The sequence below is a fragment of the Petaurus breviceps genome, unplaced genomic scaffold (genome assembly GCF_028583685.1).
Source record: "Petaurus breviceps papuanus isolate PSGF00001 unplaced genomic scaffold, PetGlider_PUasm1.0 90925, whole genome shotgun sequence".
Taxonomy (NCBI): domain Eukaryota; kingdom Metazoa; phylum Chordata; class Mammalia; order Diprotodontia; family Petauridae; genus Petaurus; species Petaurus breviceps.
In genome coordinates, this window is record NW_027187380.1 from 31,037,532 (window position 1) to 31,052,656 (window position 15,125).

General features: G+C 36.1%; 1 protein-coding gene across 1 annotated transcript in view; it reads right to left on the bottom strand.

Annotated features, from left to right (window-relative positions):
• Window positions 1–5,225: 5,225 nt before the first annotated feature.
• The window catches only part of LOC138152667 (olfactory receptor 2W3-like), a 34,829-nt gene continuing 24,929 nt past the window's right edge, over window positions 5,226–15,125 (bottom strand). The window contains 2 exon segments of the mRNA XM_069076727.1: window positions 5,226–8,079; window positions 8,081–8,361. Coding sequence (XP_068932828.1) covers window positions 7,402–8,079; window positions 8,081–8,361 — 959 coding nt within the window. The 3' untranslated portion in view covers window positions 5,226–7,401.

Consider the following 15,125-nt stretch of genomic DNA (forward strand, 5'->3'; position numbering starts at 1 on the left):
TCCTTATAATTTTGGATGCATTTGTTTTATTTGTGCAAATTTTTTTCAATTTTTATAGCAGCAAGCACCCCAAGCATTCCTAGGGTTTGCTGCCAACACAGGTTCTTGGATCTGCTTTGATAAAGGAAAGCAACTCAAAATGGATTAACAAGTTTACTTTAATCAGTCAAATATGTATCGTTTACCTAGTTCAGGGGAAAAAGGTCAGCACCCCGAACTTCAGAATATACAGACAGAATTATCAAGACAGAGACAGATCAAGTAGACAGATTTCCAAACTGTCCAATCATTACATCCATACCAAACAACATCTGGGTTTCAAAGCCGGGGGGCTCTGGACAATGGCTTTCCAGAGTTTCATCTGATCAAATCACAGTACACTTCTCAAAGTGAGCCCCAAAACAAAGCTACACATCAAGGTTTATATATAGCCTCCTCCTGGCTCAGAGAATGTAACAACCTTATTGACTCACTGGCCAATCAAGAAGTGTCTACTGAAAAACAAGCCTCTCACACCAGGCTCCAGGTGCACTTTAGCCTAGGGGCAGGGAAGATCTTAAAAATTTACATTCCCATTACAATTTTATACAATCAAAATGATATATTTTGCATTTTGTAATGTTCTCTATATCTTTTTGGGTCCTAAATTCTTTCTTATCCTTAAATCTTACAGATAAACTATTCCATGCTCTCTTAATTTGTTTATAGTATCACACTTCATGTGTAAATCATGTACCCATTTTGACCTTATCTTGGTATAAGGTGTGAGATGTTTGTCTATCCCTAGTTTCTGCCATACTGTTTTCCAAATTTCCCCCAGCAGTTTTTGTCAAATAATGAGTCTTTGATTCAAAAGCTTGAATCTTTGGGTTTATCATGTACTATGATTATTTACTATAATGTAATTTGTCCCTAATCTATTCTACTGATCCACCTCTCTATTTCTTTTCCAGTACCAGGTTACGTTAATAATTACCACTTTATAATACGACCTGATATCTGGTATAGCTAGATTACCTTCTTTTGCATTTTTTTCATTGATTTTCCTTATAGCTTTGAAGTTTTGTTCTGCCAAGTGAAATTTGTTATATTTTCTAGCCTTATAATTTTTTTAGAAGCTTGATTGGTATGCTACTGAATAAATAGATTAATTTAGGTAGAATTGTAATTTTTATTATATTGACTCAGACTACCCACGAGCTAATATTTTTTCCCCAGGTTTTTAGATCTGACTTTATTTGGTTGAAAAGCGTTTTATAGTTGTGTTCATATAATTCCTGGGTTTGTCTTGGCAAGTAGATTCCTAAGTATTTTATACTGCCTACAGTTATTTTAAATGGAATATCTCTATCCTTTTTTGAGCTTTGTTGGAAGCATATAAAAATGTTTATGATTTATATGGGTTTATTTTGTATCCTGAAACTTTTGCTAAAGTCGTTAATAACCTCAAGTAGGTTCTTTTAGGATTTTCTGAGTGTAACATCATATAATTCATAGAATAAGAGGTTTATTTCCTCTTTGCCTAGTCCAATTCCCTTTAATTTTTTTCTTCATTTGTTTCTACAGCTAACACGCCTACTACAATATTAAATAATAGAGGTGATAATAGACATCCTTCCTCCACACCAATTGTACTGAGGAGGCTTCTAGCTTATTTGCATTACAGATATTGCTTGTTGATGATTGTAGATAAATATTACTTAGCATTTTAAAGTAACCTCCATTTATTCCTGTGCTCTTTTGTGTTTTTAATAGGAATGGTTATTGCATTTTATCAAAGATCATGACTTTTTAAATGTGGCTTGAAACTATATTACCTTTCTTGGTGGCCATATCACATGTAGACTCATATAGAAATGCATAATGCTTTAAATTAGACCCAAGGACAGTACTAACCTGCCAAGATATTCAATATTGTTATTCAGTGTGTTATCCATCCCTTTATCTTTTTGTTATCTGAAAATTTTATAATCATGTTACTTATGCCTTTATTGAAGACATTAATAAAATATTTTTGCAATGTTTTATTGATTCGTTTTTAATATCACTGTCATTTCTCAATGGTTTTTTCTCTTCTCACATCAATATAACCCTTTGTCAACCTTATACTCATTGAATTTGGGTTAGGGAGGGAATGGTATACACACTAAATAGGGTATCTCACCCTACAGGAGAGTAGGGGGGAAGAGGATGAGAGGGGGGATGGGAGGGAGGGCAGGCTCAGGCAGAGGGAAGTTGGAAGCACCCACTTTTGAAAAGGGACAGGAACAAAGTAGAGAACAGAACAAGTGGGAGGTGGGATAGGAGGGAGGGAAATATAGTCAGTCTTTTACAATATATCCACTATGGAAATGTTTTGCATAGCTAAACATGTACAACCTATATTGAATTGCTTATCTTCCCAGTAAGGGTGGGTGACAAGTGAGGAAGGGAATGAATCTGGAACACAAAGTTTTAAAATCAAATGTTTAATATATATACATATATATATACACACATATACATATATATATAGAGAGAGAGAGAGACATACCATTATTAGTATTATTTTACATGTAACTGGGAAATAAAATATACAGGCACTGTGGCATAGAGATCCAACATGCCCTACTGGAAAATCAGAGGGGGTGTGGGAGAAGATAATGGAGAGAGCAGATTGGAGGAGGGGATATCCAGTGGGATCACTATTTTGAGGTGGTGGGCAGGGGAAAAATTAGGAGAAAATTTGTAACTCAAAATCTTGCAGAAATGAATGATTGTAAACTAGAAATCAATAAAGTATTTGATAAAAAAAATAAAGGAGTGTACGCTAAACTTAGTAATCATCAAAATTTCAAACCATAAAAAATTAAAAGAATGTATAAAAATATAGAATTCAAATAATATTTGACAAAGATAATTAAAAACTCCTTTCTGATTCCTTGACACCTCAAATATATGTATTTGAGTGTGTGTGTGTGTGTGTGTGTAACCCTTCTTTGTAATAAAGATGCGCAGTGAAGCAAAAGATTAATTAAATTACATTTACTACATTCATTTTATTGATATCTTTTCAATTTGGGGGAAAAAAGAATTTTAGGGATAGGTGTTTAAAAAAAGAAAATCAGGTCACTCAAACAAGTTTTAAATGCACAGAAGAGAACAGAAAGTAGAACAACTTTGAAAGTTATGTGCTGAATTTATTATATCTGTTAAGGAAAAAGCAAGCTATACATTAAAAATTCACAGGTCCAATCCCTGTCCCTCTATTTCTCATACATTTATGCGGGAGAAAAACAATATACTTTTGTGTTTTATTCAAATCTGTCAGAGATATATTCTAAGTAATTAACAAACATTCTTTTTGGAGAGTGTGATTTCTGAATTCCTCTTGCTAAATCAAAAAGCTACTCCTTTTAAAGTAATTTGCAATTCATGTTTCATAGAAATTCAACTGCATGTGTGGCCAGGTAGCACAGTGAGTAAGAGCACCGTCTCCAGTGTCAGGATGACCTGGGGTTCGAATCCCAGGCTCAGACACTTAGCACCCACCCAGAAACACCTGGCTGTGTAACATTGAGCAAGTTATTTAACCCCAATTGCTTAGGGGCGGCCAGGTGGCTCAGCGAGTAAGAGCACCAGCTCCAGTGTCAGGATGACCTGGAGATCGAATCCCGGGCCCAGACACTCAGCACCACACCCAGAAATAACTGGCCATGTAACCTTGAGCAAGTTACTTAACCCCAATTGCTTAAAAAAAAATTCAACTGCAGCAATAAAAAAAAGAATACATGGTTCCACAATTATGAGCAATGTGACTAATATTAATGTTGGCATAACATCCCTATCAGAGGGACAGAATCTGACTCTTTTTTCTAGGGGTACAGAAGTGGTGAATGTGGGTGGAGCAGAGAGAGCCAGAGACACAAAGAGAGATAAGGACGTGGGCAGAGACAGAAGGACAAGAAGAGATAGAAGTGATATATGACATATACCTTATTCAACAGTGGTGGGAGCAATGGAAATGGTATGAATGAAAAGTGGCTGAGATGTTTCCTTTAACAATAGAAATAAATGAAAGCCAAGGGGGCAAGCAATGAAATAAAATACTTTTGCTTTTAAATAATAGATACTCATATGTATGTCTGGAGCACTAATATAAAAATGTTTTGTAAGGAATATAAAGAATGAAGTCTCGGTCCTTATCCCTTCCTCGCCTATTTTTCCTGGGCATGATGAGCACCAATTTTCTGAGCTCATTCATTTCTAATTTTGACTCGTCTAGTTTTACTTTTTATAAATATCTGTGGTAGATCCAGATAAGTGCATTTCCTTGTAGAACTCTGTTTGCAGTCTGAGGGTGCAGAGCCCTAGTTATTTTAGTCATATTGAATATTGATTGATTAAGAAGGTATTTTATTTTTCTTTCTGTTTTAGGTTGAGATCCCCAATCTCTTTTCCATTGTTAGAAAATCTATCTAATTAGTGATGTGAATTATGAGATATTTATCTGGTTTTTTTCACATTAGAACTAAGAAATTGCTAGAGTAGCTACTTCTGAGACCCATAACTTGGGTAAGTCACTAAATCATTTTCCAAGTACTGACCAAAAACCTCTAGTGACTATATAGTTATAAGCATCACATAGCCTCTCTAGGATTCTTGGAGTCCCTTTCAGTATGTCTTCAGGCTCTTACCAAGTAGTTTGCATATTCATTTCACCATAATTTATAAGTAACTTGATACCTCCCATTCACCCACAACCTAAATCTCTTTCCTAACTTTATGTCACTAACTCATTTATTGATTATAGATACTTAATGTAATAAAAAAGTGAAAGGTATGGCATGAACAATCTCCAGTCACCTATGTCAGTCTGAATTTCTCAAAATTTTTCCTTATTTTTTTGCTCTCTGCCTCTTGCCATCATCACTGAGATAAGCACTTGACAAAAGTTCTTTGCAAATCTTTTTATGGTGGCAAAGAATTGGAAATTAAGAGGATGCCCATCAATTGGGGGCCTTAATAAAATATTTTTGCAATGTTTTATTGATTCTTTTTTAATATCACTGTCATTTCTCAATGGTTTTTTCTCTTCTCATATCAATATAACCCTTTGTCAACCTTATTCTCATTGAATTTGGCTTAGGGAAGGAATGGCATACACACTAAATAGGGTATCTCACCCTACAGGAGAGTAGGGGGAAAAGGATGAGAGGGGGGATGGGAGGGAGGGCAGGCTCAGGCAGAGGAACGTTGGAAGCACCCACTTTTGAAAAGGGACAGGATCAAAGTAGAGAATAGAACAAGTGGGAGGTGGGATAGGAGGGAGGGAAATATAGTTAGTCTTTTACAATATATCCACTATGGAAATGTTTTGCATAGCTAAACATGTACAACCTATATTGAATTGCTTATCTTCCCAGTAAGGGTGGGTGACAAGTGAGGAAGGGAATGATACCAAATATACCAAACAAGTTGTGGTATATGAATGTAATGGAATACTATTATTCCATAAGAAATGACGAGCAGATGGACTTTGGGAAAAAAAACCTGGGAAGACTTGCATGAACTGATGTTGAATGAAGTGAGCAGAACCAGAGGAACATTATGCAAAGTAACAGCAATATTGTGTGATGACCAATTTTCATAGACTTATCTCTTCTCAGCAATGCAATGATCTGAGACAATTACAAAAACACAAGAGGGGAAATGTTATACACATCCAGAGAAAGAATTATGGAATCTGAATGCAGATCAAAACATATTATTTTCTCTTTTAATTTTTTTTGTTTCTCATGTTTTTTCATTTATGTTCTGATTCTTCTTTCATAACACAACTAATGTGGAGATATGCTTAATATAATTGCACATGTATAGTCTATATCAGATTGCATGCTGTATTGGGGAGAAGGTAAGGGAGGAAGGGGGAAAATTTAGAACTCAAAAATCTTATAAAAGTAAATGTTGAATTCTTTAAGTCCTTTGCCAAAAATTGGTTGGTTTCATCACCTCTAGGGAAAAGGGAAGAAAAGAATAGCCTTTTCTCATTTTTTCATGTGGTCACACATCATATCCTCTCCCTGGTTGAAAATGCCTATGAAAATGTCTTCATGGATTATTTCTGGAACTTACATGGAAAGTATACAAATACGTAGAGACATATATACATACATGCATACAAATGTATGTAAATATAACATATGGAATTATGTTTATGCATACAGATATATAAACTTTATATATGAATGCAATATATAAAATAATGTACATACTTTATATGCATGTGCATATAAATATTATATATGATTGATACATACATATAAACTTTACATAAATATATGCAAAACTTTATAAATATTAGCATTTATAAAACTAGATATGTATGCTATCTTGACTTCTTTATTGATCTCCAGCACCTCTAGTCACTAGTTTTCTCCCACTTCTTGTAACTTTTAAAAATGGCAACATCACAGTGTAACATTGGAACATCTTCATATATTCTGTTTACATTAGCTTCTCAGGGATACTCTCAAACCCACATTTGTCATTATTTCTGAAGCCTGGGGGATCTATAAAACTGTAGGGGGGAAACGAAACTTTTTCAAATACGAGTCACACTAAAATCTAAGCAAACTATGTGTATAATATTACCCTTGCCTATCAGTTTCATAATTCTTCCAAGAAAAGAAATATATATATTCTGGTATGATCTAATTTCAATGAAATCATTGCTCTTTGGATCATATCTTCCTTTTCATATGTTCCTTATCCTTTTAATTCCTAGAATTTTGCCAAGAAATGAAATAAAGTTCACTGGCCTGAAGTTTGCAGGCTCCATTTTCTTGTCTTAAAAAAGTAACAATAGAACCCAGGGTACTTTTCCTTCTCTAATCCTGTAGTTTCTTGAAAGTCAGAAGAACACCTAACACAAAGGAGGAAAGAAAGTAGAAAATCTTCCTAAAGAGAACGAAGTTAGATATTCTCAAAAGAAAGCAGCTGCTTGCCCTATTGGGAATGCTATATAAATGCACACATACCTGGCTAACAGTTATCAAAAAAGTAAGGGTTGAGCTTTGGTCTTTGGTGATTTGAAGGAATGAAAGTACCGAGGCAACTATTTGTTGAACTAAAGCTATAGAGAAATTTTCTATCTCCTTGAGGCATATGACATAAGATGTGATAAAAAAAAAAATGTAAAAAAAATCACCCAATTACATTCAGTTGATTCTTGTGGGTATAAATTATTTGCCTAGAAAGAATCTCAAAAGCAATGCTAAAGTATGAAGGCCTAAGCAAGAAATTGGAGATTTTAGTTGCACAAGTGATACTTTAATCACTGATTCCTGTTTTTTTTTCAGTTAAGACATTGTGAAGTGCTGCAGTGGAGGCTGTTGTTGTCTAGCAATTTTTTTTTTACCATCATTTCTCTCTTGCCCCTTTGTTCACTCCCAGAAGCCTCCTCAGTGCCCTCTTCATTTCCTTATTTCTCAGTGTATAGATGAGTGGGTTGAGAAGTGGAGTCACTATGTTGTAGAAGAGGGTAAGGAACTTTCCCTGATCTTGAGAGGCACTGTTCCCTGGTTGCATGTACATATAGATAATATTGCCATAAAAAAGTGAGACTATAATGAGATGGGAGCTGCAGGGGTTGATGGCCTTCTGTCTCCCTATTGCTGACTTGATCTGTACCACTGCCTGGGTGATATAGCCATAGGAGACCAGAATAAGGGTTAAGAGTGTCAATACAATAACCACTGCCAGAACAAATACAGTGCCCTCAATGACAACAGTGTTTACACAAGCCGATCGAATCAGTGCTGGCATTTCATACAAGAAGTGGTCCAACTTGTGATGTCCACAACGGGGCAGTTTCAGAGTTATAGGGGACATAGTCAAGGAGTTGGCTACACCACCAAACCAGGCAATGGAAACCAGCCCCAAGCAGAGTTTTGGATGCATAATCACCATGTAATGAAGGGGCTCGCAGACAGCCACAAAGTGGTCATATGCCATTACAGCCAGGAGGAGACATTCTACACCACCCAGAGCTAGGAACAGAAAAAGCTGAATAGCACAACCTGTGTAGCTAATGGTTTTTATCAGGTCCACTCAGGTTATAGAGCAGTTGTGGGATGGAGCTGGTGGTGAAGCAGAGATCCAGGAAAGAGAGGTGGGTAAGAAAGAAATACACAGGTATATGGAGGCGAGGGTCTATTTGGGAGAGTAAGATGATGGTGGTGTTACCCACTACTGTCAGGAGATAGGCAATCAAGATGACCACAAAAAGGACTACCTCAAGCTGGGGTCTGTCAGAGAATCCTAGAAAGATAAACTCATCTTGGGCACTCTCATTGGTCCCATCCATCATTCCTATTATACCTGGAAAGAAAAAGAAACAGAAATAGATGAAAGGGTTACCATAGTACTTTGTATTTTATAGCCCAGTGCTTTAAGATCAACCTGTAAGATATCTACTGAAATCACAATTACTTGATATCTTTATTTTTCACATTTCCCAAGAGAAATGCAATAAATTGTGAAGCTTATCCAAGATTTCTAACATAAAGTTGGTCCATAACATATTTAAACATTCATTATACACAAACTATTTCTGTGATATCACATTTTCCTGGAGTTCCTCTTCTTAATCTCTCCTGCTCCTCTCTTTCCTTTGTTGTCTCCTCTTTGTTTCTTTCAATAAAGTAAATCTAAGTAGGCAAATCTAACAAAATTTCCTGAATAAGACTAAAGTTGGATGCTGATTTTCATTCCATTAATAAAAAATGGTCTGTTTTCATGTTTCCTAAAAGAATTAAAATAAATTCATTAAACTAGCAATTTAGGTGACAAGTAAATTTGACTCCATTCTAGTCTTATGTCTCACTATTTGGCCTTACAAGTTCACCACTCCAGTCAAATTAACCATAATTCATCAGGTCCTAAGTATTTTGCTTTTTATTGCTCATGATATCTCTATGCTTGGAATATACTGCCACTATTACCCTCATGCTCCATTTTCATAATTCTGAAATGCATCCATCTAACCATAACCTCCTATCTTTCCATCCTTTGTCATGCTGCAGATTACTTAAATGTTCTCTCCCTGCTTCAAGCTTCCGTCTCTCTATTCATCCTTGTTTCCCCAAACGATTACCCCTATTCTTATTCTTCAATTTCCTTCCTTCATTCTCTTGACACTCTAAATAGTCAATTAAACTTTCTAATACATATCATTTTGCCATTTTGTCCCATTGTTGTCCAGTCATTTCAGTTGTATCCAACTCTTTGTGACCCAATTTGAGGTTTTGTTGGCAAAAATACTAGAATGGTTTGCCATTTCCTTTTCCAGCTCATTTTATGGATAAACAGGAGACAAACAGAGTTAAATGACTTGTCCAGGATCACATATCTAGTAACTGTCTGGGGCCAGATTTGAACTCATATCTTCCTGACTCCAGAATCCCCACACTATTCATTGTGCCACCTAACTGCCTCATTTTTTCCCATAGCCACTGATTAATTCTAAACCTCAATTCTGGACTACTTCCACCATAGATCTTTATAGCTGCTTCTTATATAATGGATACTACTGGAGTAATTCACACAGTTGTATTCACTAGGTCCATTACAGAAATCTAGTTTATTGTTTCATGTCTGGAATTTCACAGCTAAATGACACTACTTTCCTCTCATAGACTCTATCACACTCCCCAGAGCACTTTTTTATAAATATTTTTTCCTCCTCAAGCTGCTTAAACCATCTCTTATTCATTCACTCTTGACAAAATAACTTGTTTTATGCTTCACTGAAAAATCTGACACCATGGTTCATGAGCCTTACCTTCTTCCCAATTGTAAAATTTAAATAACATCAACATGATCACTCTTCCTCCATCCTTTGCTCATGCTCACAAAGTGAGGTGGCTTTTCTCTTCAGAAAGAAGTATCTGACCTCCTCCAGGAGCTTACCCTTTAAATTCTGTCCCTGAGTAGCTCTTTAATTTTGGTCTCCCCATATTTACTTAATTTCTTTTTTGGTTATTTTTTAATATACAAAGAAGTACAGAAAAAAGAGGAACATATATGAAATCACTCATCTTTATGGTGTCAAGGTTATTTTAAGTGTATGTTAAATTCAACAGAAAAGCAACAATGCTTTTTAAGTACTTTAAACAATTTTCTCCTGCTTTCTTCTGTGCATTTTTAGTTTTAAAAATTTCTCCTCTATTTTTTGGCATTACTGTCAATACTCACACACTGTGGATAAAAATTTCCACGTGTCAAATAAATATGTTTAAGCCAAACAAATTTAACTGCTGTCCATATCTGAAAATGCCAAGAAGTGGGATACTTGTATCATTCATAATCTTTTCAAAACATGTTTAGCAATTACATGGACCTGAGTTTTTAGATCTTTCAAAGATTTTTTTCTTTAGATTATTTTAGTAATTGTGTAAATTGTGCTCTTGGTTATGCTTATCTGTATAATTTCATACAAATTTCTCTAGGTTTCCATGAATTCATCCCTTTAATAATTTTTATGGAGTAATGATATTCCTTTAGATTTGTGTCATAATTTGTTAAAATCATTTGATGAGCATAAACTTTATTTCCAGTTCTTTACTGGAGGAAAAGTACAATTCTGAATGTTTGGGTATGTGTAACTTCAAAAATTATAAGTCCTTTTCACTCTGCTTTTGATATCTTTGGATTATATACTTCATAGTGATATCACTGCTCTAAAGGATGTACAGTTTTATTTGACTTCTTGTATATAATTCCAAATTATATACATATATATGTATTATGTATATACATATGCTTTAAAAATGGACAGGCCAACTTATATCTTCACTGAATTACTGTGACTGTCTTCCCTTCCTATAATTTTTCCTCTCTTGTTACCTTTGACTATATGATGAATATAATTTCATTGTTGCTTTAATTGGCATTTCTTTTATTGTTATTAATTTGAAGTATTTTGTTCTTGTTGATAATCAAATTTTCTCTTTTGATAAATGCTTATTTAAATCTTCTGGATATTTTAGCTATTGGGGAATAGTTCTTGTGCTTATATAGTTCTACAAATTCCCTATATGTTAATATCAGAGAAATTTTCTAGTAAAGTTCTCTCCCCATATCCCACTCAACAGATATCTATTTAAATTCTACCTCTAGCTTCCTTGATATTATTTATTCAAAAATGGTTCAGTTTCAAGTGGTTTAAATTGCTCGATTTCTTTCCTGTTCTCCATAATTGTGAAATGCAATCCTTTCTTTTGTCTCTAATTTATTTAAGTTACATAGAGATTTTATTGTGCTATATTATTTGCAATGGAAACATGAAGCCAAAATGGTGGCGTAGTAGGAATCAGGACACTCACCTATACTTAAGTGTCCTTTAAACAGATTTAGAAAATCCTGATGGGGAAATCTAAGAATACTTTGGTGAGTAATCTGTCCATTTCAGCCTGATATGGGAAGGAAAGGCAAAGATGCCCATGGACACTTTGGTCAAGATCTGTCCAAGATCACAGGACCTCAAAAGTCTATGCACTCAAGCAAGAGGAAGTCCCAGATCCATGGCACAACCTTGAGCCCAGTATGGGAACAGGTGTCAAGTCTGACCAAGTTCCAGATCAAAAATCCAAAGCAGACTGTGAAGGGGACATGTGCCCAGGGGTGGAATGACTGGGAAAAAGATACAATATAATATTTCTCAAATTTACAAATGTCAAAAACCTAGGAGAGTGACTTTTATCTGTTCAGATAACAGTCAAGATATCGATTACCTAGAACACTGAGGTGAATCAAATAAATTGAAATTTAATAGTAATGAATGTCTTTAGGGTGAGGATTTTGTTAAAATTTTATCCCCTTTATCACAAGTTCAGTTCACAGTAAGCACTTAATTGATATTTGATCTCTTGGTGAAGTTGATTTTTTTTTGCTTTTTTTGGAGACAATTGGGGTTAAGTGACTTGCCAGGTTCACATGGCTAGTTTTTTTGTGTTAAGTACCTGAGGCCAGATTTGAACTCAGGTCCTCTGGGCTCCTGGGCCAGTGCTCTATTTACTATTCCACCTAGCCGCCCTGATGAAGTTGATTTATTTTTTTTATTAAGCAATCAGGGTTAAGTAACTTGCTCAAGGTTACACAGCCAGTTATTTCTGGGTGTGGTGCTGAGTGTCTGAGCCTGGGATTCAATCTCCAGGTCGTCCCAACACTGGAGCCAGTGCTCTTACTCGCTGCTCTTACTCCCTGAGCCACCTGGCCGCCCCTAAGCAATTGGGGTTAAATAACTTGCTCAATGTTACACAGCCAGGTGTTTCTGGGTGGGTGCTAAGTGTCTGAGCCCGGGATTCGATCTCCAGGTCGTTCTGACACTGAAGCTGGTGCTCTTACTCGCTGTGCTACCTGGCCACCCCAGATGAAGTTGATTTTTAAAAACCTCAATTACATAACTTTATATTTATTCTTATTAAGTACCATCATATTTTTATTTATACCTATAATATTAGCCTATCAGAATCTTCTCAGACTCTGACTCTGTCACCTATGTTAAATATTTCTCTCAGCTTCATATTATAGGATATATGACATTTTTGTTTATATAGTCAAAATATCAAATTAAAATAGTGGTAAAAATATCAAATGGCATAGGGAAAAGGACTGATTCCTAGGGCACTCAACTAGATACTTCCCCCAAGTTTTCAGTGACCATTTATTAGATATTTTTGGATCTGGCCATTAAATAAGTTATATGTTCATTTAACAGTTCTATCATCTAGCTCAAATCTCCCAAGCAAAGAATGATATCCAGTTTAATTCAACAAGCATTTATTACTGGCCTACATTGAACACTCTGTTAAGTATCAAGGATAAAAAGTAAAAAAATAAAACAATATTTCCTACCTTTAAGAAGTTTACCTTCAACTGTCATGAGGGTGGGAATAGGGATGGTGAACAGAACCAAAAGTAAGTAATTACAAAATATATACCAAGTAATTTCAGAATTATTTAAAATGGAGGAGGGAAGGGAAATAACAAGAGGGTAAATTTAAATTTAGTAATACTTTTGGAGAATTGTGAAGGAAGTTCTGGGGTGGAAAGGCAGGATATGAGGAGGGAGAACATTCCAGTCATCTGGTAAATCCTTATAGGGAAAAGGAAGAAGGTAACTTTGGCCAGAGTGTAAAGTGCAAGAAGGTACATAATGGATATTCAACCTAAAAAATTAAATTCCAAGCAAAGAAATTTGTACTGGATCTTAGAGGAAATAACTACTAAATCTTCTTGAGAAGGGAGTAAACCTAGTCCTGTACTTAAGAAGATCAATTTAGCAACAGTGTGTGGAAGGAGGAGAGACTTCATAAAGGAAGACTAACTAGGAAACTCTTCTGATAGTGTAAGAGGGAGATGTATACAGTTTTGAGAATAGAATGTACAAGACTTCTCAACTGATGGGTAATGCATGGTGAGAGTGAAGAGTGAAAGAGTCCTAGGTTGTGATCCTAGGTAATTGGCAGGGGTAGGGAGTGGAGGCAGAAGGGAGACATATTTAACAGAATTAGGTAAGTTAGGGAGAAGGATGAATTTAAGGAGAAATATCAAGAGTTCTGTTTTGAACATATTGAGTTTGAAATACCTAAGGGTCACTCCAGTAAGGTAATTGTGATTAGGTATTAGAGGTGAGAAGTTATTTCCTAATTACTATCTCTGTGCCTTTGGTCATAGCTTCTCTCCAAACTTCATTTTATTCCTGGATCCCGTCAAGTCAATCTTTTCTCATAGCTTTTCCTAAGATTCACATTTTAAAAAATAAATTCATGGGAGGAATGGAGCCAAGATGGCAGAGCAGAAACAGGACTTTCTCAGGGCTCTGGCTTCCACCTCCCCAAATTCATGTGAAAAATGATTCTGAAGAAACTTTGGAGCTACAGAACCCACAAAATGACACAGAGAAGCAAACTTCCTGCTGAGGAAAGCCCGGCAGGCCAGCCAGTGCAGCACTCTGGGAGCAGAGCCCAGCCCCATGTGAGCCCACGGTTTTAGCCCCAGGGTGGGCCTGACCAACAACCACCTGGAAGGACTTCAGATCACCGGCAGCTGAGTCAGTTTCCAGAATTATCAACACATAGATGCTAAAGACAAAGTGAGAGGTCAGTGCAGTGTGGAATTTGAGATCCAGTAGTTGGGAGTGCTTTGGCTTTTGCCCCCAAGGCGAGAAGCTGCTGAGACACTGGGGCCCTGCAGCCACAGCCACACTTGGCTGCTTCAGCTCCTGGCCTGCAGACTGTAGGGGAACCAAGCGACCAGTCTGAGGGGTAATCGCTCTTGCTTTTATCTGGATTGCAATCTAGGGTGGAGATCCTGGGGTGTGTGAACAGCTTGCCAGAGCATGTGGAGGCTTCAGAGAGAGGACCCAACTAATACTTCTGGCAGCTGAGAAAAACCCAGCATTTGGTACAAAGCTCCCTTGTCTGGTAGCAGAGTCCTACTGGGGCAAAAACCCCAAAAGTCAAGTAATTGAGTGGCAACATCAGTAAATGAAGGAAGCAAAGCAAACAGAGGAATCCAACATTAGACTCCTATTTGGGGGACAAAAGGGATAAAAGCATGGGACAGGAGGAAGACAGTGAAGTCAGAACTCCTGCACCAAAAGCTTCAAAGATAAATATGAGCTGGTTACAGGCCAAAATTCTTAAGAAGGATTTTGAAAAGCAAATAAGTGAACTGGAGGAAAAATTGGGAAGAGAAATGAGAATGATAGAAGAAAATTACGAAATGAGAGTCAACAGCCTGACTGAAGAAAATAACACCTTAAAAAACAAACTAACTAAAATGGCAAAAGAGGCTCAAAAAGCCAATGAGAAGAAGAATGCCTTTTAAAGCCAAATTTGCCAGATGGAAAAAGAATCTCAAAAGCTCATTGAAGAGAATCATTCCTTCAAAATTAGATTGGAGCAAATGGAAGCTAGTGACTTTATAACAAATCAAGATACTATTAAACAGATCCAAACAAATGAAAAGATAGAAGGCAATATGAAATATTTCATTGGGAAAACTACTGACCTAGAAAATAGATCCAGGAGAGATAATTTAAAAATTATTGGACTACCTGAAAGCCATGATAAAAAAAA